Here is a 23,481-nt window from a genome sequence, read left to right as displayed (position 1 = left end):
AAAGGGATCCTAAAATCTTCTAACAAAAGGGTTTAAATCTACCTGTTGTACTTATACAAGAACCCAAAAGAAGTTCTTTCAATATTTTCAAATCAACAGAGAACTCTTTAAGCAGCCAATTTAGATCTACCGCATAAAAAATGTTTTTTTGTTTTTGTCTTTTAGTATTTAAGAGCCCAAAGGTACATGGGCAGATAATGAAATCTCATTACTACTCCTTTATTAATCTAAGCTCATGGTGTTTAGACCATGTACTTGACTACTATGAAAACTATGACATGTCTGTCAGCTTTGCTGCCTGCTGTGTGCTATATGTAAGTCCATTACATATTCCTTATAGCTGGATTGAAAACCTGGAAATAAAATGAGATCCCTATAAAACTCGGCCATGCTGGTGCTTTTTTTTTTTAAACCAATTTTCAGAGTAAAAAAAAAAAAAGATCACTGTTTTCAAAAGTCCAGTGAATAAAGCAGAGTTTTAGGGGACTTTAATTTCCATCCCCTGCTAAAACCAATTACTTGGTAGAGGGATAAAGAAAAAGCCACGTGAAATAATACTGAATAGCACCAGAATAGCCTTCACTAAAGCTCGCATGCGCACAGGGCTGGGAGGATGGCATCCTCTTGCCAGGCCCCTTGGGTCATTTCAGCAGTTGTTCTATTAAACACAGCATTAATGTTAACAAGACACAGCAAGCAGCAGAAGCATATAACGTCACATTTCATAGAGTCTCATCTCCAAATCAGATAAAAGTAGTATACAAGGTTCCATCCAGGAAGCATTCAGTCAGAGCAAGTTAAAGTCAGTACTTTCTAACATATTTTCAAGATACTTATGCTGAATTAGCCCAAGGGAGAAAAATCAGTGTGTTTAAACTACTAAGACTTGAATCTCAAGTCTTCAACAATGACTACCTTTGAAAGAACCCTAGGCAAAGAACTGAAAAAGATTTTGAAATTTGCCAATTCCCTAAAATGGGTTTTCTCCCTGTGGGATAATTTCTTTAAAAAGGATAAATATATATTGGAAGAGATTATTCCTGGTGCACCTACCTAACCACTGTACAAAAGACTTCACCATAGACATTATACTCTTGATATCCCAAACATAGGAATACATGTCATAAAGGATTGTCCTGTTGGCACAATTGGAGAGCCGAGTGAACATCCCCATCACTAGTCCACACATCTCCTCAAACTTGGCTGCTCGTGACCGCCATTCTTCAATCTATTGAGGATAAATAAGAGAGACAAAAAGTTGTGAGCTTAACAGTTATAAACTAAGGTATTTTATCAGATATCCTGAATACTAACGAACGATAACCTAAAAACTGGTTAAGAAAGTAAGTTTGGCCAGCGCCAGTGGCCAAACTAGCTACCCAACTGGCTGAGATCAGAGGATTGCAATTCAAAGCCAGCCCAGATAGGAAAGTCCATGAGACCCTTATCTCTAATTAACCACCAGAAAACCGTAAGTGGCGCTGTGGCACAGGACAACACCCAGGCCCAGAGTTCAAGCCTCACAACCAAAAAAAAGAAAGAAAAAAGAAATTAACAGCCTGTGTCTCTTCAAACTGACAAATATGCCTAAAATAACCAATGTTAGTTTTCTTTGATTCCTAACTAATCAACTGACCAGATTCAGTTGGACCTATGTTATCCACTTTGAAGTACATATTCTGAGATCAAACCCCAGAATATATTCAAGTTTGGCTGGCTGGCTGGTGGCTCACACCTATAAGCCTAGCTACTAAGGAGGCTAGTATCTGAGAATTGTGGTACAAAGCCAGCATGGCAGAAAAGTTTGAGAGACTCTCATCTCCAATTAACCACCAAAAAGGCAGCTGTGGCTCACAAGGTAGAGCACTATCCTTGAGCAAAAAAAGGACAGTGCCTAGGCCCTGATTTGAATTCCCAGGACCAGCACACACATACACACACACAAAAAAAGAGTATGTTCTAAAATGTGGTCAATTTTGTATTCATTTCCACTGTTCTACTTATTATTATAGGCTCAAGTCTAAAATTCCAGGTATATGGGATACAGAGATTAGGGAGAACGGCAGTTTGAGTGTAGCCCAGGCAAAAATTTCAGTGAGACCCGGATCCCAACCAACAAGCCACAAACGGTAGTATAAGAATGGTAAGAGGAGGGCTGGGGATATGGCCTAGTGGCAAGAGTGGTTGCTTTGTATACATGAAGCCCTGAGTTCGATTCCTCAGCACCACATATATAGAAAGAGCCAGAAGCGGCACTGTGGTGCAAGTGGTAGTGCTAGCCTTGAACAAAAAATGAAGCCAGGGACAGTGCCCAGGCCCTGAGTTCAAGGCCCCAAGACTGGCAAAAAAAGAATGGTAAGACATTAGGCGCCAATGGCTCATGCCTGTAATCCTAGCTACTCAGAAGGCTGAGATATGAAGATCTCAGTTCAAAGCCAGCCCAGGTTGGAAAGCCTGTAGAGACTCTTATCTCTAATTAATCACAGAAAAAACTGGAAGTGGCGCTGTGGCTCAAGTGGTAGAGTGCTAGCCTTGAGCAAAAAGGAGCTCAGAGACAGTGTCCAGGCCCAGAGTTCAAGCCTCAGAGCTGGCAAAAAAAAAACAAGAGGATGGTGGCTCAAGTGTTAGAGCACTTGCAAAGCAGAGTTCAAAAACCACAGTACTGCCAAAAACAACAGTAACAACAAAAAAACCTTTTTCCTTATACTAGCTTGGGAAACCATCCAGGCTAAGCAACTCTGGTAATACTGGATGCACTTGGGAGGCAGAGAAAGGAGGATGGGAAGTTCTAGACCGATTAGAGCTACAGGTGACAACCTTGTATCTAATTAATTAAGCACTTACTTTTTCAGAGTCTTTTCCTTTGCAATTGACACTGACAACACTGCTATTTGCTCGAAGCCACTGGAATTCCCGGAGCATCTGTGCTCCTTTGGGTCCATGCTCATAAGGAAGATAGAACAAATCAGCAAGTAACTGCAAATCCTCTAGAGTCACTGGTTCTGCAGTATACAAAGGCTTTTCATTGGGCCCTGGTACAAACTGCTCCTTGTTTGTTTGCTCATCAGTCTGCATAGGTGCAACATCACTAATGCAATCTTCTTGCATAGACATCTCTGGGGATTTTGATTCAGCTATACTCTCCTTATCAGTATCCATTGGTTTCAATTCCTCTGCCATTTTAGCTTCAACAATTTCAGTTAGTATTTGATTGTCATTCTTTTGGTCTGCTTCTTCCTGTTTTTCTACTACCATGTCCATGGGTTCCTCATCAGGCTGTTTCTTTTCTTCTTCCTTGGTCAGAGCTGTAGGTTCACCACTCAAAGCTGCTCCCTGGCTCATAATAGGCTCCTGGTAAACAGTGGTAACCACAGTTGTGGCATTTAAAGATGGTGCTGCAACCAAGGGCGTGCCATCAACTACACTTGCTTTAGCTCCACTGTGTGCAACTTGCCTACCTAGAAAATAATCAGAAAGAACAAAGTAGACTCAGAGGTACTTTTCTTGGGGTCAAATGTGGAACCAGAACCTCAATTTGAGATTCTAAATACTTTGGGCTCTCAGAAAAGTGAAATTTCTCTAAATCACTGAAGAGATAAGGATGAAGGAGGGTGTTTGTGTATGGTAACGGTAATTAACACCTTTAAACATACTATGTGCCATCATCTATCATTAGCTTCTCTTTTGAAGAGCTGTATTTAAAAGCAATTTTTACAAATTAGCATTTCATCAAGATAAAAGCTATTTAAAACCCAAAGTATGATATCAGATCAAGTGGTAAAATATCTGCCTTGTAAGTACAAAGTCCTGAGGCTCAAACCCCAGTACCACCAAGCAAAAAGAAAACACACCCTACTCTCGAATGAAAAGAGCAGAGCTGCCCAACTGCAAGTTTAAGAGTTTAAGCCTCAGTACTTCCCAAAAAGTCCTATTTTTTTTTTCGGGGGGCAGGGGGGGTTTAGTCATAGGGCTTGAACTCAGGGCCTGAGTACTGTCCCTGAGCATTTTTGCTCAAGGCTGGTGCTCTACGAACTTTAATCCACAGCTTTACCTCTGGGTTTTCTGGTGGTCAACTGGAGGTAAGTCTCATGGACTTTCTTGCCCAGGCTGGCTTTGAGATCCTCAGATCTTGCCTCCTGAATAGCTAGGATTACAGGGTTGAGCCACTAACACCCAGCAAGACCTAGTATTTCAATTTCACTTTGCTTAAGTATGAGAGCTTAGCTGAGCATGGGTGGCTCACAGCTGTACCCTAGCTACTTGGGAGGCTGAGATATGGAGAAAAGCAGTTTGAAAGCCAGCCTAAGCAGAAAGATCTTGAAATTCCATCTCCAAAAGTAAACAACAAAATTAGCAAGGCTAGAAGTGTGGCTCAAGCGGCAGAATGCCAGCTGAACAAGCAAGCCAGGCAAGAACATTTGTGATTCAATACTGGACCCTGTGCAAAAAAAAAGTGTAAGGGGGCTGGGAATATGGCCTAGTGGCAAGAGTGCTTGCCTCCTACACATGAAGCTCTTGGTTCGATTCCCCAACACCACTTATATGGAAAACGGCCAGAAGGGGCGCTGTGGCTCAGGTGGCAGAGTGCTAGCCTTGAGCGGGAAGAAGCCAGGGACAGTGCTCAGGCCCTGAGTCCAAGGCCCAGGACTGGCCAAAAAAAAAAAAAAAAAAGTGTAAGGGCTTAAGGTAACATGACAACATTCGTTACACTGTCACTTGTTACATTGTCACTCATTACACTGTCATTCTACCATGCAATCCAACCCCTTTCAAAGATGGTCAAACTCACTGCTATACTGGTGAGGTACACCGAAGTCCTGCAACCATTCTGTCAGGGCTAGCTTGAGAGCCATCTGAGGACTGTAGAGGACATCAGTTTCAATATCTTCATCACTGCCTTCATTTTCTAACTTTATCTGGATCGATACAGTACTGTCTTCGCTATCAGCTGAAAGAAAAGCACAAAAAGTTTTGATTACAAAAGTCTCCTTACAAGTGAAAGGGATGAGTCTAGTTTCAGTAAAATCACAGCAGAACTAGAACCTTAAGTACAAAAATGGAAGTATGACTAAGATCCTCACTAAACTTTCATTTGCAATAAAATCACCTAACTATTCCACTAAATGGCTACTTACCCAATTGAAATAAGAAATACTATATTAACAATCATTGAAAAAATTTACCATAAATGACTACTGAATATGAATTATTGAGAACACAAGGTTGGAGTTACTATGCATTCCAACGAGAAAATACTCGCTGGTCTTCAGGGGCTTATATAACTTCATTATTAATGAATGCAATAGAGGGACAAAGAATAGAAAAATCAACAGAACACTTTTATAAGAGCACAGATAAAGCAATTAAAAAAATAGGTAGAACCAAGTATAGGAAATTAAGCCTGGATCTTTAGCCGAGTAGTCCAAGCTCCTATATTCTTAGCTTTCCTTCATTTCCCTGCAGACAGCCCGGATGGTAAGTGAGAGCTACTCCATAGTACATGCCAAAGACAGAAAGGTTAAATGTTATATGGAGTGGATTGAGACTGTACTGCTAGTTTTGTGTTTTTACTGGGGAGAAAGTATTGTTTATTAGTTCAATAAACAATTGGAAGTTTGTGGCCCTGAACCACAGCTAACTACCACCAAGTTTCAAAACAGAAAGCCTCAGTTCTCCAAGCGCATCAGTGCATTCACCTCTAATCTGTGAACCTTTAATACCCAGCAAACTCTCTTCACACTCAGCTTAAATACCTATGACACTGTTTCTTATCAACAATCTTGCTTAACAGAAGTGATCACTGTTTTGTTTTTCTCATATTAACTTTGTGTAAATATTATAACATTTAATACACTACAACTGTCTATTTGCTTTCTCCAACTTAGGCTGGTTTTTCAAAGTAGAAACTCTTTAACTTGGCATCCTCAATACCCAGAAGATGTACCTGCCATAAAGTAGGTAATTTAAATGCAAATGAATAAATAACCAGTATTTGTATATAGAACTACACTAGGGATTTTGCATAAATAGCAAGCCAATGTCTAAAATAAGAATGTCTCACAATGTAAGATGAAACTAAATGATGCTCAACAATATTTAGTCATTTAAAATATCTTCTTTAATAAAATCACTTGCAACACAATTGAATGAATCTAGAGATGGGAATATTGAAGACTATTTTGTCAAGAGAAGAAAAAAAAAAAGACTATTTTGTCTGGTACTCAGATTTCAAGGACTGAGTCATATTTAAAAAACTGCTGGGGGCTGACACCTGTAATTCTAACTACTCGGGAGGCTCAGATCTGAGGATAATGGTTCAAAGCCAGTGTGGGCCAGGAAAGTCCATGAGACTCTTATCTCCAATTAACTACCAGAAAACTAGAAGTGGTGCTTTGGCTCAACGTGGTAGTGTGCTAGCCTTGATTAGAAGAGCTCAGGGGCAAACCCCAGACCCGAAGTTCAAGCCCCATGACCAACAACAACAAAAAGAACTAAGATCAAGATGTTAGGTGGCTTATCCAAGACCACTCAGCCTAATTCTTTTATCATATACATAATTCATTAATAAACATAAGCAACATCCAGGCACTGGTGGCTCAGGCCTGTAATCTAAGATGTGAGGATTACACTACAAAGCCAGCCCAGGCAGGAAAGTCTGTGAGACTCTTACCTCCAATTAAGCACCAACAAAGCCAGAAGTGGAGCTGTGTGGCTCAAGTGGTAGAGCACTAGCCTTGAGCACAAAAGCTCAGGGACAGCACCTAGGTCCTGAATTCAAGCCCCAGGATTAGCACAAAAAAAAAAAAAAAAAAAAACACAAAAAAACAAGCAAGCCTCCAACTGTGATGACTTAGGAACACAAACTTTCCAATGGCTCTATCTAGTTAATCCCACCTCTTCTCTCAATGTCAAGGATCAAATACAGAGTACTTACTCATCACTACATCTTTTCTCACTCCATTCATGTTTGATTTGTACCAGGTGGCGAGGGTGTGGATAGCAACAAAGTTGGCTTCAAATTCACAATTTGGATTTGTCAATACACCTTTCAACCGTGGAATGAGTTCTGTGGACCTTCCTTTGTAGGGGCCCAAAAATAACCTTTTCTGATCATAATCATTAGCATGAATGTTATCCCAGATTACTGGAGCTCTCTTAATAATCTTAGAAACCTCTTCAATAGACTCCACAGGAATTTCTTTAGAAACAACTTTAGGACCTAGAAATAATGATCAACATTTATTAAAAGTATTTCTTACATAGTTAAAACATACATACAAATATACACAACCATTCATATATATAACTTTCAATTGTGTTTTTATACATCCTGACAATTTTCCTTTTTTTTTTTTGTTTTCAATGCAAAGGATCAGACTCAGGGCTCATGTGCTTAGCACTGAGCTAGCTAGCTACATCTCCAGTCACAATTTTTTTTTTTTTTTTTTTGGCCAGTCCTGGGCCTTTGACTCAGGGCCTGAGCACTGTCCCTGGCTTCCTTTTGCTCAAGGCTAGCACTCTTCCACTTGAGCCACAGCACCACCTCTGGCCGTTTTCTGTATATGTGGTGCTGGGGAATCGAACCCAGGGCCTCATGTATACGAGGCAAGCTCTCTTGCCACTAGGCCATATCCCCAGCCCCATCCAGTCACAATTTTTATTTCTATTTTTCTGAGACTAGGTCTCACTCGATGACCCAGACTAGTCTCGAAATTCGAAATCCCTTTAGTTTCCTAAGTGCTAGGATTACTCTTGCACCACCCACCTGGCTCATTTTAATTTTCACCTCAGGCTGAGGGTATGGCTCAAGAGGTAATAAAGGACTTGTCCTGAAGGCCTACACTCAATTCCCACTACTGTTAAAATTGTTCCTAAACCGATAACCTTTAAAGTTCCATATAGATCTTCTATTATTTATTAATTGATATACCAAAGACATTACAAACTCTTTCAAGTTTTTTTCCTTGCTGTGCATGGAATGGAACCCACAGCCTTGCTCATTCGAAACAGATGCTCTAATACTGAAATGCCCCAGCACTTAAGATTTTTTTTTTTTTTTTTTTTTTTTTTTTTGGCCAGTCCTGGGCCTTGGACTCAGGGCCTGAGCACCATCCCTGGCTTCTTCCCGCTCAAGGCTAGCACTCTGCCACCTGAGCCACAGCGCCCCTTCTGGCCGTTTTCCATATATGTGGTGCTGGGGAATCAAACCGAGAGCTTCATGTGTAGGAGGCAAGCACTCTTGCCACTAGGCCATATTCCCAGCCCCAAGATTTTCCTTTTTTAAGTTAGGCACTGGTGACTCACACCTGTAATCTTAACTGCTCAGGAGGCTGCAATCCTAGGATCCAGGTTCAAAACCAGCCTGGGAAGCAAAGTCTCTCATCTCCAAATAACCAACAAAAAGCCAGAAGTGGAAGTGTGCCTCAAGTGGTAGAATGCAAACTTGAGCAAAAAGAGCTAATAAGGAAAATCGCAAGGCTCTGAGTTCAAGCCCCAGCACACACACACACACACACACACACACACACACACACACACACACACACACACACACTTTTTTACTAAATGTATAAGCCAACAACAAAAAAAAGCATTCAACTGAATGATGGGGAAGGAGTGACTCTAATCAAGATGCACTGCAATCATAAATTTATATGTTGAATTAAAAGCTCTATACAAGTAAAGACTAATTATATTATTAGTTAAGAAACTGATTTCTCTAGATCCTAGGTAATTAAAGTATTACTATATAAATTTAAAGACTGTAATCTTAGCTATTCAGGAGGCTGAGATCTGAGGATTGTAGTTCAAAGCCAGCCCTGCCAGAAAAGTCCATGAGACTTTTATCTCCACTTAATCAGCAAAAAGCCAAATGTGGAGCTGAGCAAAAAAGCTCAGAGACAACACCCAAGCCAAGTTCTAGGCCCAGGATGAGCACTAAGAAAAAAAAAAAAAATCAAAAAAGACTTACCTGTCCAAAGCACCTCGATTCCAGGCAGAAGCTTTTCACCCACAGTCCTCAAATAAGGAGATTGAGACACATTCGGGTAACAGAATGTGCCGCAGTATTCTGAGTGTGGGAGAAAAAGGGTATCAGTATTGAAATGTCATGGATTCTGGAATGGGAAAATGTTCTAGTCATTATAATTTTTCTGTCCAAATGTATCACCTCATGGTAGTAGCAAGCCTGTACTAGCACTCTCTGCACTCAAGAGGCTAACAAAGCCAACCTGGGGGCTGGAGATATGGCCTAGTGGTAAAGTGCTTGCCTCATATACATAAAGCCCTAGGTTTGATTCCTCAGTAACACACACACACACACACACACACACACACACACACACAGCCGGAAGTGGCGCTGTGGCTCAAGTGGTAGAGTGCTAGCCTTGAGCAAAAAGAAGCCAGGGACAGGCTCATGCCCTGAGTTCAAGCCCCAGCACTGGCAAAAAATAAAGCCAACCTGGACTACATAGATTCGTCCCCAAAAACAAATAAAAATGTGATACGATTCCTCTAACAGTAACACATCAATTGGTATAATCCCACAGATACTGGAAATACAAAATAACTAGATTTTCTGCAAAACCAAATCACATTTTTCAGAGGCCAAATGTAATCAATTGACAACCCAATGACTATAAGTTCTAACAATTTAAGATTAGGACTTCAGTGAATTTCCAATCTTTTTTGTTTGTTTTTTGTGCTAGTACTGGGGCTTGAACTCAAGGCTTAACACTCTTGTTTGGCTTCTTTTCCCACTAAAAGCTGGTGCACTACTACTGGAAATACCTCCATTTCTGGCTTTTTGCTGGTTAATTGGAGGTAAGAGCTTCATGAACTTTTCTGCCTGAACTGGCTTCTAACAAAAATCTTCAGATCTTAGCCTCTTGAGAAGTTAGGATTACAGGCCTGAACTATCAGTGCCTGGTTAATTCCCAGTATCTTACTGAACAATATTTGAGGATGTGTCATATAAGAATCACTAAACTAGGGGCTGGGGATATAGCCTAGTGGCAAGAGCGCTTGCCTCATATACATGAAGCCCTGGGTTCAATTCCCCAGCACCACATATACAGAAAATGGCCAGAAGTGGCGCTGTGGCTCAAGTGGCAGAGTGCTAGCCTTGAGCAAAAAGAAGCCAGGGACAGTGCTCAGGCCCTGAGTTCAAGCCCCAGGACTGGCCAAAAAAAAAAAAAAAAAAAAAAAGAATCACTAAAATAACGTTTATGGTTCACAATACTCCAAAAGATACATGCATACAAGTGAAAAAAATCGGTCCAAAATTTCTCAGATCCAACTTATTGTTTCCTAAACAAGAAATAGTCTGGAAAAAATTTCTTGGAGGTTGAATTTTCAGAAGCAATTTTTTAAAAGAGATGAAAACATTTCTAGTGCAAGAAAACTGAAGGAAGCTGATTCTTCAGCATTCTGCACCACTGACTACTGGCACAGCAAGACCAGATGGGAGTGGGAGGAGTGAAAAAGGAACAGATATTCATGGGCAGAAAAAGGGAACAAGTAGGAGGATACAAGAACTCCAAGTCAAAAGCAATATAAATTTGTCTTTTTCCAGTTTTTATTTCCATTAATACTACTTCTCTTTTAACCCTTACAATGTTATGTTTATATACTTCCAATACTAAAAACTATTTTCCTAGTTGATTGCCACTGGTGAGCTCTCAAACTAAAATTTTCCATTACAAGATCATGAGAATGTCATTTAGAAAAAGTGTTCCTACCTTTATACAGCAAGGAGGAGTTATTGATAGGGCCTATATAGAGGGTCCTTTAGAAATCACATATTTTAGGGTGACAAGTTTAAAAGACTTTTGTATATAATACCTGTTGGACAGAAGAGGAAAGTTTCTGGCTCTCCTAGATACTGATAAATTTCATTTGTGATGGAGACTTGGGCATGAGCAAAAGAACTGAAGACTTCTTTATCTGCTGCACACATATTATGGTCAATATCATCAAAAAGCAAAGCAAATGACCTGCATCCAAACTGAGATACCTAGGAGGAAAACAAAAATGCACATTAGCTCACTTTGAAACTAAAAAGAAAAGGCTTTCAAGTATATATCTCATGGTTACAATTAATACTTAAATACTTTCCTTATAATACTTAAAACTTGAATTCTTATTATTAAAGTTGTACAAAGAGATTTCAAGCTTAATAGCTAGACAAGTTTTGAGACCCATGTTTCAGATGAGCTCCGATGAAAATGAAAATATATCCCTGAGAATGTAGATCAATAGTAGAGCTCTGGACAACCCATTTCAAAATCATCTAGCCAGGGCTGGGAAAATGGCCTAGTGGCAAGAGTGCTTGCCTCCTATACATGAAAGCCCTGGGTTCAATTCCCCAGCACCACATATACAGAAAACGGCCAGAAGTGGTGCTGTGGCTCAAGTGCAGAGTGCTAGCCTTGAGCAAAAAGAAGCCAGGGACAGTGCTCAGGCTCTAAGTTCAAGCCCCAGGACTGGCAAAAATAAAACAAACATCTAGCCCATGTCATTAAGTCTCTTAAGAATGGAGCCTAGTAAACAACATTCTACTCAAAAACAGTAATTCTTAGAGAAACAAGTAGGAATCTGATTTCCCTTTAATATTATAAAAGCAACTAAGAAAACTTAATTTCAAGTACCCAGTGAGAAAAAAAAAAAGTTACCTGGTCCAATTTGCGTTTCAATGTAGATACTTCTTTGGGGTTAGAAAAAGTGATATCCAATCCAGGTGAGATAGCATAGATGAACTCTATTTCATATTCCCGTGCAGCAGAGATCAGAGTCATAAGTTGTTCTAAAGGAGAAATTCATGTGTCTAGAAAAAGTCTAGAAAACTAAAAGAACCTTCACTTCCCAACTGAAGACTTTTCTTCCGAGGAAAAGTTCTTCAGTTTTAAAAATTGCCATATTCAAAGTAACAGGACCCACAAAATGGCCTAAGCTGAAGTGCTATGTCTTACAAAGAAGTTTCAGGACTGAGAATGTGGCTTAGTGGTACAGCACTTGCCTAGCATACATGAAGCCCTGAGTTCGATCAATTCCTCAGTACCACACATAAACAGAAAAAGCTAGAAGTGGCACTGTGGCTGGAGTGGTGGAGTGCTAGCTAGTCTTGAGCAAAAAAAAGCGCAGGGTCAGTGCCCAGAACCCGAGTTCAAGCCCCAGGACTGGCAAAAAAAGAAAGAAAGAAAGAGAGAGAGAGAGAGAGAGAGTAAAGTTTCATACTTAATTTGAACTAACAGAAAATAAACAGATCCTCTGAGCTCTGGTGGCTCATGTCTATAATCCTAGCTATTCAGGAGGCTGAAATCTGAGGGTGGAGGTTCAAAGACAGCCCAAGCAGGAAAGTAGGAGACTCTTACCTCCAATTAACCAGAAAAAAAGTCAGAAGTGGAGATGGGGCTCAAAAGTGCCAGCCTTCAGCAAAAAAGCCATGTGAGATCGTGATAATGTATACATATACACATGTATACACACACACACATACAGAGTAAGAGGCCTTTCTTACTTCTAAATAATTTATCCATTTTGGAAAATAAGCTAAAAGTAATGAAACATTTTGTTTTCAGAAATATTAAATTGCCAGTTATTGGCTGGAAATGTGGTTTAGTGGTAACAGTGCTTGCCTAGCATGCATGAAGCCCTGGGTTCCATTTCTCAGTATAGTGAACTGAAAAAGCCAGAAGTGGTGCTGTGGCTCAAGTAATAGAGTGGTAGCCTTGAGCTGAAGAGCTCAGGGACAGCTACCAGGCCCAGACAGAGTTCAAGCCCCACGACCAACAAAAAACAAAAACAGTAGTAAACAACACTACAGAGATAGACTTTAGTTATTTCTTCACAATTTAAGAAAAGTCCCTGTTTCAGTGTCTTCGGAGGGGCTCTGTAACCGAGCAGCTTATTAGTTACACGTATGTACTACTTAATTCTAAGTACGACTGTCTCAAAAAAACAGGTATGTGATTTACAAAGATGTTCTGTGATCTAGTAACTTGTCTACAAACTTTATGTAACTCAACATAATTCTCATATCAAGGGTAGTCTTAATACAGCCTACCATTCACTGGATCATTAACGGTGGTTAAGGCTAAGCCAAACTAGATCCTGAAACAAAAGAAATAATCAGTAGTACTTTGTCTTTATTTAAAAATTTGAACATAGAACTTTTTGGTATTACTTTTGATCTCCAAAAATTATTACATAAGATATTACTACTCATCCTGATTACTGCTATTTTTGGTTTGTTTTGTACTCAAAGCAGGTGCCTCACTTGCTCTACTTGAGGCTTTGACTTGGCTTCAGGTTCCTTTTCTCAGTGGCCCCACATTGTTCAGACCACTGGCAATAGTGAAGAATACAACCTATAACCAGAGAACAAGTGGAGTCAACTAACATACCCATGAATCACTTAATGGCCATGATCTTGTTAGTGCCATTCTATAACTCTATACTAGCTCACATAAGCTAAGCAGTTTCTAGGCAAAAGGAAACTACCAGCCAGGTGCTGGTGGCTCATGCCTATAATCCTAAGCAACTCAGGACACTGAGACCTGAGAATAAGAGTTCAAAGCCAGACCAGGCAGAAAAGTCTGTGGGACTCTCATCTCTAACTAACCAAGGAAACCGGAAGTGGAGGCGTGGCTCAAAGTGGTAAATTGTTAGCCAACTCAAGGACAGCACCCAGGCCCTGCGTTAAAGCCCCATGATTTTTTCCACATATGAATTTGTATATTATATTAAAAAGAAAAGGATTACCAGCTTCCTCCACTGAATACATCTCACGCCAAAACATTCTGTGTTTGTAGTCATCTTTTGGGGCATACAAGTATGTATTTAATTCCCATTTCTGGAGCCTGAAGGGAAAAAACAATCACAAATATATAAACAAGCCACATTTATAAGCAATTTTTTCCCTTTAATTTTGGCACAGAGGGGTTACAGTTACATAAGGTTATCAGTATATTTCTTGTAAAACATGTTGCCTCCTCTCTCATTTTTCTCCTTTTCCCTCCCTCCTCCTCCTTTTGGAGCATTGTCATTTCATACAAAACTAATAATATTTTATGACAGTAGTTTTAAACTTTAGTACTCAGTGGATTCTTTAAAAATTAACTATCACAAGACACGTCAACATCACAAATACAACTGAGTAAGACAGGCAAAGTTTCCAGTAAAGTCTGTAAGACTCTCATCTCCAGCTGTCCCAAGAAAAGCCTGAAAACCTAGGGGTAGGTAAACATGTAAAGGGCCAAAGAAAAAGAACTTTACTATGGAGAATCACCAAACTCCACTAGAACTATTTAATGTTAAATATTTAATATTATTCTTTCTGGTTATTATAAAAATTTACCTTCTAAAGAGTTCTTTTCTCTGTTCCATTACCCAAGGTCTTCCATAAAATCCTAGATTTAAGGTAAAGAATTGTTATTTTCAAGTATCAAAATGTAGCAAGTTTTACTGAGAAAAATAGGTTACAAAACATAAAATGAAATCTTTTTGTAACAAATGTGTACCAAAATCTGAAGTTCTTAGTAATACATTAATAGGTCTATCTTTGGGTGGTGGTATTAGAAGGTAAATGTTCTTATTTTTCTACTATAACAGTTATTGTGGTAGTTATTTAAAAGCAGCTAAGTCATGCTGGGTGCTGGTGGGCACCTATAATTCTAGCTCAAGATGAGCCATGGTCTGGGAACATGGCTTAGTGGTAAGAGTGCTTGCTTCACATACATGAAACCCTGGGTTCAATTCCTCAGCACCACATATATAGATAAAGCTGGAAGCAGTGCTGTGGTTTAAGTGGTAGAATGCTAACACTGAGCAAAAAGAAGCCAGGGACAGTGCTCAGGCCCTGAGTCCAAGGCCCAGGACTGGCCAAAAAAAAACAAAAAAACAGAGAATGAGCCAGGTGGGGGGCAAGATTCTTATCTCCAATTAACCACCAACAAGCTGGAAGTGGAGCTGTGGTTCAAGGGGTAGAGCACTAGTACAAGTAAGTAAGTAAATAACTCTTGAAATGGTAAAATTATATAAATCTTTAGCCTTTCTGGCAGCATTACAGCATTATCTTTTTTATGTGTGTGTGCCAGTCCTGGGGCTTGAACGCAGCCTGTGCACTGAGCCACAAGCTCTATTTCTGGCTTTTTGGGGTAGTTAATTGGAGAGAAGTTTATAGACTTTCCTGCCCAGGCTGGCTTTGAACCATGATCTTCAGATCTCAGCCTCTTGAGTAGCTAGGACCACAGGCATGAGTCACTAGCACCTGGCCACCTGCAGGATTATGCTAAGAGTAGGCATTAAACATTCATTTAGAGGCGCTTCAACATATATACATAAGTATATCTTTGAATTTAAAATGCCTAACTTGCCAAGCACTGGTGCTAGCCACTCAGGAGCTGAGATGTGAGGATAGCGGTTCAAAGCCAGCCTGCCCAGGCAAGAAAGTCTGTGACATTCTTAGTGCCAATAAAACTCCAGAAAACTGAAAGTGGCGCTGTGGTTCAAAGTAGTAGAAGAGCACTAGCCTTGAGCTGAAGAGCTCAGGGAAAGCACCCAGGCTGAGTTCAAGCCCTACAATCAACCCCCCCACCCCACCCCCCAAAAAAATCCTAAGGACATTTTAAGCTTCAGAAACCCTCTTTCAGAGTCAGATGGTTTTGGTTGACTGGCACTATAAAGAGGGTAGGCTATTAAGGCATAAGTTAAAACCAACAAAAGCTTGTAAAGACAAGAAACAAAACAGGAATCCCAGTGGCTACAGTATTTCTTATTCTCCAGTTTTAGGAATGGTGCCAACCAAGAAGTATTAAATAAACACTTCATTCACAGGGCTTAGTTACCTACCATACAAAATAACAGAAAAGAATTTGAAGATGACTCTTAACATACTTCTAACACAAAACTCCACCCCCCCCCCGCCTTTTTTTTCTTTTGCCAGTCCTGGGGGGCTTGTACTCAGGGCCTCAGCACTATCCCTGACTTCTTTTTTTGTTCAAGGCTAGCACTCTGCCACAGAGTGCCACTGAGCCACAGTGCCACTTCTGGCCATTTTCTATATATGTGGTGCTGGGGAATCGAACCCAGGGCTTCATGTATATGAGGCAAGCTCTTTTGCCACTAGGCCATATCCCAAGCCCCAAGCTCCCCTTTTTATTAGAAAAAACAAAGCCACCAAATTACCTGAGATATAATGGACTGGAAAATTTCCTTAGAATCGCTGCAGTCTAGCACTGAAATCATTTTTTTTCTTTTATCGGAGAGGCTAGATGAGTCTAGCCTCAAACTCCTTATCAGCCTCCCAGAGCTGATATTCCAAGCAAGGATCACACCTGAAACTTCTACAGCCTCAGTAGTCTTTCTCCATCCTCTACCCAAAGATCTTTAGCTATAAAATACTCCTTTTTAAAAAATCTACCTCCCAGGGCTGGAAACGTAGCTTAGTGGTAGAGTACTTACTTGCCTAGCATGCATGAAGCCTCTGGCTGGATTCCTCAGTACAACATAAAACAAAAAAGCAGTACTGTGGCTCAAGTGGTAGAGTGCTAGCCTTGAGCAAAAGAAAAAGCTCAGGGACAGTGCCCAGTTCCTCCTGAGTTCAAGCCCCAGGACTGGCAAAAAGTAAAAATAAAAAAAAAAACTCCCTCCCCTTCTAACAAGCTCAATAAATATCAACAGTGTCACACAAAGCAATCATGTTTTCATTAATACCAACTCCAGGGAGGCAGAGGCCAAAGAATGTGAGTTGGAGCCCAGCCAACACAGGAAGACATCAAAAAATAACAAAAAAGCCTCCAGTAGTACACTCTTTCCCCAAATTCTGCAATGTGGTTGATTTCACTTAACTGTTTCATGCCTTATCACAGCTGCCAAGTAGTGTGCATGTTCTCTCCTACAGTAACACTGTAAATATAAGTAGCACCCATCTTTCCAAAGAATATATTGGAACAACATGGAAAAAACTGATGCTCTCAACCAGGATAGGCAACCCTGTGGGGTGCTGGTGGCTCACCCTTGTAATCCTAACTAATCAAGAGGCAGAAATCCTGGTTCAAAACCAGCCAGGGCAGGGAAGTCTGTAAAACTCATCTCCAATTAACCAACAGAAACCCGGAAGTGGTGCTATGACTCAAAATGGTAGAGCACAGCCTAGAGCAAAAATCTCAGGGTCAGCGCCCAGGTCCTGAGTTCAAGCCACCCGATGGACTAAAAAAAAAAAAAAAAAGGTAAGCCTCCTTTTCCCAAAAGCCAGCCCAGGCAGTGAAGTCCACGAAATTCTAATCTCCAGTTAACTACCAGAAAACTGGAAGTGACTCTGTGGCTCAAAGAGGTAGTAGAGTGCCTTGAATAAAATATCACAGGGGCAGCACCCAGGCCCAGAGTTCAAGTCCCATGAATGGCCAAAAACACAAAACAGATTATATTGTCTTCCTGCTAAAAGGAAAGAACTAGTAAGATTAGACAACTAGGAATCATAGTTCAGTCAAAATACTTAAGAAAATGCAAATATATGATGTTGTACTCAAGAGCAACAGTGCTTCTACTGAATTTATTCAGGGCAGAATATCCCATTTCTTAGCAGGTATGCTAAGATATTGTGATATGGTCTTCTGGTCATTTTCTCTTACTATCAAAACGTCTATTCCTTTTAACTGCAAGTAAAAGCCAAAGAGGGGAAAAAAATTAAGTAGTTTTCTGCAGTCACAAAACTCGAAGCCCGTTTCACAGATGCTTTGAGAATTGTTATATTCAAATCATTTCCTGGAGGGCAAAGAACAATCCTTTGGGAAAAGGGTGCAATTTTCGAGGCTGCAAATGAATCTCCAAAGGCATAAATGGATCTGTTGAAGGGTATTCCTTTTTTATCATTAAAGATCTGTTCTCTCTCTCTCTCTCTCTCTCTCTCTCACACACACACACACACACACACACACACACACACACACGGGTTTGCTAGCAAGCAAAAAAAAAATATCCAATCAGGGAAGGAATGTGTAACACACTAAGCCGACCTGCGCGCGCTCTCTCTTCAGGAAACACAAACCTCTGTGTGGGTTGATTTTATTTTCCCTAAAGGGTGGGGACAAAAGCAGTCTACACATTTTTTTTTTCACACGAACGCAGGCAATCCTGAGGCATCAAGGCCAGGGTACACGGAAGAACTCCGAGCCTAACCCCAGGCTCCCAGCCACAGCCTCCCTCCCGGTCGGCCTGGCTCCAAGCCCGCGGCGGGTGGGGTCAGGCTCGATCAAGGCCCAACAACTGGACTCCATCAGGACGTGAAGAGCGGAAACTCGATCTTTGGCTCTCCTCTCTACCCCACACAGGCCTAAGGGGGCATATGCCTTTTGGGAGCCCCCCAGGAAGTACCACCACCTTGTCCCTCCCAAGGACAGAGGGTCAGCAGGGGCACGGGCGCTCACCTTCTACCACGCCGCACAGGAACCTCCGAGCCCCTCCTGCCACCCGGGCCGCGGCAGCGCCTCCGGCTCCGGTTGGGTTGTCCTCTCCCGGGGCCGGAGCCGCCGGAGGCTCCAACGATGTTCCGGAAGAAGCGGCCGGGTTGGAACCGAGCTCGCCCTCCCGCTCCTCCAGCGCCGCCTGGCTCTCCTTCTGCACCATCCTCCTACCACCGGCCGCCGCCACCTCTGCGGGTGCTCTGCGGCCTCCGTCCGCCGTCGGGTCTCTGGCCTGGAGCCCCGGAGAGGGCTTTGGCTCCCGGCGCGCGCCCCTCCGGCTCCTCCCCCTCCCGGCCGCCCTGCCTCCTCCCTCACCGCAGGGGCCCGGATGCCCGGATGCGAAGGGCGGCGGCCCCGGCTGGAGCCCTTTGTCAGCCGCTGCTTCAGCCTAAATTGGGGGGGACGGAAGTATAAGCCTAATCGGAGAGAGCGAAGCCGGAATCACACGCCAGAGGCTGATGGCCAAGGCTGCTTCTTCCTCTCTCGGCGCTCCGCTGTCCCCCAAATAATCCTAGTTCTCCAGTCTCTACCCTCCCGAAATCCCTAAGCCTCCCGTGCTTCAGCCCCTACCGCCCGCTTCCTGTTTATCCGCACTGCGCCTGCGCCGCAGACCGGCTCAGACCGGTCCTCAGCCCGACTTCCCCTCCTGCTTCGGGACCAGCCTATAATGCTTGTTACATAGGGGGAGCCGCAAACTAAGGATCCGTGAGAGGCGGAGGTAATGAAGGCAATGGAATGTACCATTCACGTTTGCCACCCTCCGGAACAAGCCTGGCATCTTGGAACGGACCATTACCTGATCCGAAGAAGGGGTGTATGGGAGGAGGCTGCAGCAGGTTGGGGCTATTGGGAGAAGGGGGGGGGGGTGGGGAGGGTGAAAAGGAGAGGCTTTTACTCTCTTAATGCGCAGGCGCGGAAACGCAGCCTTTCGTTCTTAAAGAGATAGGAACTGACCTATTTTCCTTGGAGATTCTTCTAATAGTCTGGCTCATTACATCTGCTTGGCCCAGGCTCCGTTAAGTGACGATACCATTCCAAAAAACTCAGCTCACCCCTCTGTCTGGAATCATTTGCCCCTACCTGTCTTTGGAGTTACTACCCCCCCCATGTAAAAATGCAATCATTACTTCCTTCTGCGGTTATTGAGCTTGCTTCATCAGGGCTTTGGGGCCACTGTGACCTCATAGTGTGGTGGTAGGAGATAAACAGGCACACACGGAATTCCTGCGTGGTGTTTTGGGAGCCAGAGGAGGTAATAACTCCTCATTAGGCTGCAGCATACTTTCACTTTTAAGCTAGACTATGAACGATAGAAATTATAAGTTAGCCAGATTGCCTAGGGGAAGCAGGCCAAAGGCCTAACTCAGTCTGGATGATTATTTAGAAATAATAGTCTCCGGGCTGGGAATATGGCCTAGTGATACAGTGCTCGCCTCGTATACATGAAGCCCTGGGTTCGATTCCTCAGCACCACATAGGTAGAAAAAAGCTGGAAGTGGCGCTGTGGCTCAAGAGGTAGAGTGCTAGCCTAGAGCAAAAAAGAACACCAGGGACAGTGCTCTGGCTCCAAGTCCAAGCCCCAGGACTGACAAAAAAAAAAAGAAGAAGAAGAGTCTCAGATTTATATGCCCAGGTTGGCTTCAAACCTTCATTCTCACATCTCAGTCCCCTGAGTAGCTAGGATTATAGGCATGATCCACCAGTGTCCAGCGTTCCTTCAGTTATAATATGGAACACATTACAAATTTGTGTGCTTTTTTTTTTTTTTTTTTTTTTTGGCCAGTCCTGGTCCTTGGACTCAGGGCCTGAGCACTGTCCCAGACTTCTTTTTGCTCAAGGCTAGCACTCTGCCACTTGAGCCACAGCGCCACTTCTGGCCGTTTTCTGTATATGTGGTGCTGGGGAATCGAACCCAGGGCCTCATGTATACGAGGCAAGCTCTCTTGCCACTAGGCCATATCCCCAGCCCCTTGTGTGCTATTCTTGCACAGAGGCTATGCTAGTCTTCTCTGTATCCAATTTTAGTATATGAGTTGGAGCAAGCATTTTCTTAGGAGACTTTCTATGATGACAGTGTCATGGAAGTTTCACTGGATATTAAAGTCCTTTGGGAGGGCTGGGGATATGGCCTAGTGGCAAGAGTGCTTGCCTCGTATACATGAGGCCCTGGGTTCAATTCCCCAGCACCACATATACAGAAAATGGCCAGAAGTGGCACTGTGGCTCAAGTGGTAGAGTGCTAGCCTTGAGCAAAAAAGAAGCCAGGGACAGTGCTCAGGCCCTGAGTTCACGGCATAGGACTGGCAAAAAAAAATAAAATAAAATAAAGTCCTTTGGGAGATTTGAGGGCTGTCATTCCAGTCAATGCAACTGGTAGCAAGTTAGTAGCCACAATTTCATCTGCTGTCCACAGTGCAGGCTCTGGAGCGAGATCAACTTTTTGTGTCTGTACTTCTCCAACTTGCAGGGGGAGAGAGAGGTTCCTGCCACAATTGCTACTCCCAAGTTGGGTGATATGTACATTTCTTTCCTTTTGCTTAGTATCATCTGTTCCCTCTTTCTCATTTCCTCTTCATCACTGCCCTTGAGCTGCTTGGTTCACTTTCACCAATGTTCAGTGCAGCTGTTGGGGCCCTCTGCTGTATTTTTTCATCCACTTTCCACTCATTCTGTGCACTCCTCCCAGCTTCCCTCAGATTTGGATATGTATACACCATATGTGAGGTAAAGAATATATAGTCATCTAAAAAGTATAAGACAAATTAAGAAGAGGTCCTTTGTTTCCTTATCTTTGGGGTTCCTTCAGCCTGTATATTATTTTATGTATATATGAAGAGGTGCTTAGGTCTATTTGGTGGTTTTCTCCCAAGACTATCCTCTTTTGGTCTCACTCTGGATTGATTTTTTTTTTTTTTGGTTGGTCCTGGGGCTTGAACTCAGCCCTGAGTTCAAGGCTTTGTCTCTGAGCCTCTCTGGGCTCAAGACTAGTGCTCTACCACTTGAGCCACAGCCCCACTTCTGGCTTTTTCAGTTTATGTGGTATTGAGGAGTCAAACCCAGAGCTTCATGCATGCTAAGGCAAGCACTCTACCACTAAGCTATATTCTCGGCCTGGATTGGAATCTTGAGTCTGGTTTACTTTGTCATATCTCCTTGTGTTTTAAATCTGACCCCTGCATATCAGAGAGACCATGCCATTTGTCTCTCTGATCTTGGCTTATCTTGCTCAACATGATTTGTTCTAGTTCCATCTCTTTCCCTGTGAATACCATTACTTTATCCATTCTAATGGCAGTGTAAAATTCCATTGCATATAGGTACCACATTTTTGGATGCATTCCTCTGCAGTGGGGCATCTGGGTTGTCTCCATATCTTGACTATTGTGAACAGTGCAGCAACGAACATGGAGATGAGGGTGTCCTTGTAGTATCCTGGATCCTGCTGCGCAGGGTAGATGCCAACGAGTGGTATGGCTGGGTCATGGGGTATGTCTATGTTGTTTTTTGAGGGACCGCTAGACTGCTCTCCAGAGTGGTTGTCCTAGTTTACATTCCCACCAGCAGAGCAGTAAAGTTCTTCTTTCTCTGCATCCCCACCAGCATGTTGTTGCCTGAGTTCAGAATATAGGCCATTCTGACGGGGGTAAGGTGATATCCCAAGGTTGTTTTTAACTGCATTTCTTTTATGGCCAGAGAGATGCGGAATATCTCCACATGTGTTTCTTCGCCATTTTACTTCTTCTGAGAAGTCTCTCTTTAGCTCCCTTGCCCATTTAGTGCTACACATGGTCTTTCCACAACACACCACCTCTGTCCCTGCTTCTAGCCTTATCACCTACCACAGGAACCAGGGCACATGATAAGTATTTTCAGAATGAATAACATAGGGCTCTACCCTCACAGAGTTTGTAGTTTGGTTGGTGGGACTGTAAGGTCCACCCCTGGAGGGCTTCATGCAGATGCTCCCCACCTGTTTAAGTCTGAGCCCAGTACCTGTGTTACCTAGGTAACTGGCACACCTGGAGGCAGTTACCACCTCCTTCTCTGAGGTCACATCCGATCCACCTGGCCTTACCTCCTGCCTTTCCCATATAATCCAGTTCAACACGAGTCCCCACTCTTTGCTTTTCTTTCTCATTCTCTTTCCTTTTATCTCTTAGAGTCTCTCTTGCCTTTTTTTTCCTCTTCCCCCTTCCCCTCTGTTTCCCCATGCCTCTTGTGTGGGCTGGCCATTTGCTGGCCCCCCATATACTCTTCTCTTCCTGAACCATGTGGTAGGTTTTCTTTCTGGTGAACCTTACAGGAACAAACTGTAACAAATTCAGTACATACATAGAAGTCCATTTGTGATAGGATCCATGAGAGGGAATCTAGTGATGTAATGAATAATAGCTGCAGTAATAGCTGCAGGGGATACGTCAGATGGGCAATTAATCTGTGGTGTAGGCGAGGGATGAAAGTGGCTGGAACTGGAGAGGAATGTTGGTAGTGAAGTTGGTGACTTAATAGGGAAGAACCGGAGTGGGACAGTATGTACCTATCTATAATCCCAGCACTTAGGCAGCTGAGGTAGGAAGATTTGGAGTTGGAGTCCAGCTTGGACTGCATAGAAAGATTCTCCCTCAAAAATGAAACAAAAGCAAAAGCCTCAAAACAACAAAATGGGGGCAAAGAGTGGGAATGAAGTGAAGATTTTAATTTATCTATTTATATATTGGCAGTGTTGGGGACAGAAGGATCTCAAGCTAGAGAAATGCTGTACCACTGAATTAAAATTTCTAACTGCAAATGAAGACTTAAAATCTGAAGGGCTGAAGATACAGCTAAGTGATAAGAGTGCTTGTTTGGTATGTTTGGGGCATAGGTTGATTTCAAGTTGTGTGCTAGGTCTAGGAGTTGTCAAACAGGCAGTTATCTATGTACAAGTTGAAGCTCAAAAGTATTTGATAGACTGGCTCACGCCTGTAATTCTAACTACTCAGGAGGCTGAGATCTAAGGATTGAGGTTCAAAGCCAGCCC

At 42.5% G+C, this 23,481-nt stretch overlaps 1 protein-coding gene across 1 annotated transcript in view; it reads right to left on the bottom strand.

The window, feature by feature from the left end:
- Nucleotides 1–19,074, bottom strand: part of Oga (O-GlcNAcase) — a 31,974-nt gene extending 12,900 nt beyond the window's left edge. Inside the window, exons 1-10 of the mRNA XM_048338399.1 lie at nucleotides 18,426–19,074; nucleotides 14,357–14,408; nucleotides 13,762–13,859; nucleotides 11,673–11,803; nucleotides 10,843–11,014; nucleotides 8,972–9,070; nucleotides 6,935–7,219; nucleotides 4,790–4,948; nucleotides 2,845–3,458; nucleotides 1,054–1,228 (exon numbers count right to left, since the gene is read on the bottom strand). Of these exons, the coding sequence (XP_048194356.1) occupies nucleotides 1,054–1,228; nucleotides 2,845–3,458; nucleotides 4,790–4,948; nucleotides 6,935–7,219; nucleotides 8,972–9,070; nucleotides 10,843–11,014; nucleotides 11,673–11,803; nucleotides 13,762–13,859; nucleotides 14,357–14,408; nucleotides 18,426–18,624 (1,984 nt within the window). The 5' untranslated portion in view covers nucleotides 18,625–19,074. The remainder of the gene's footprint in view (nucleotides 1–1,053; nucleotides 1,229–2,844; nucleotides 3,459–4,789; nucleotides 4,949–6,934; nucleotides 7,220–8,971; nucleotides 9,071–10,842; nucleotides 11,015–11,672; nucleotides 11,804–13,761; nucleotides 13,860–14,356; nucleotides 14,409–18,425) is intronic.
- Between the last annotated feature and the right edge of the window lie 4,407 nt (nucleotides 19,075–23,481).

This window comes from Perognathus longimembris, chromosome 2, assembly GCF_023159225.1.
Source record: "Perognathus longimembris pacificus isolate PPM17 chromosome 2, ASM2315922v1, whole genome shotgun sequence".
Lineage (NCBI taxonomy): Eukaryota > Metazoa > Chordata > Mammalia > Rodentia > Heteromyidae > Perognathus > Perognathus longimembris.
Note: the sequence above shows the minus strand (reverse complement) of the source record. Positions and strands in the feature narration are given on the sequence as shown.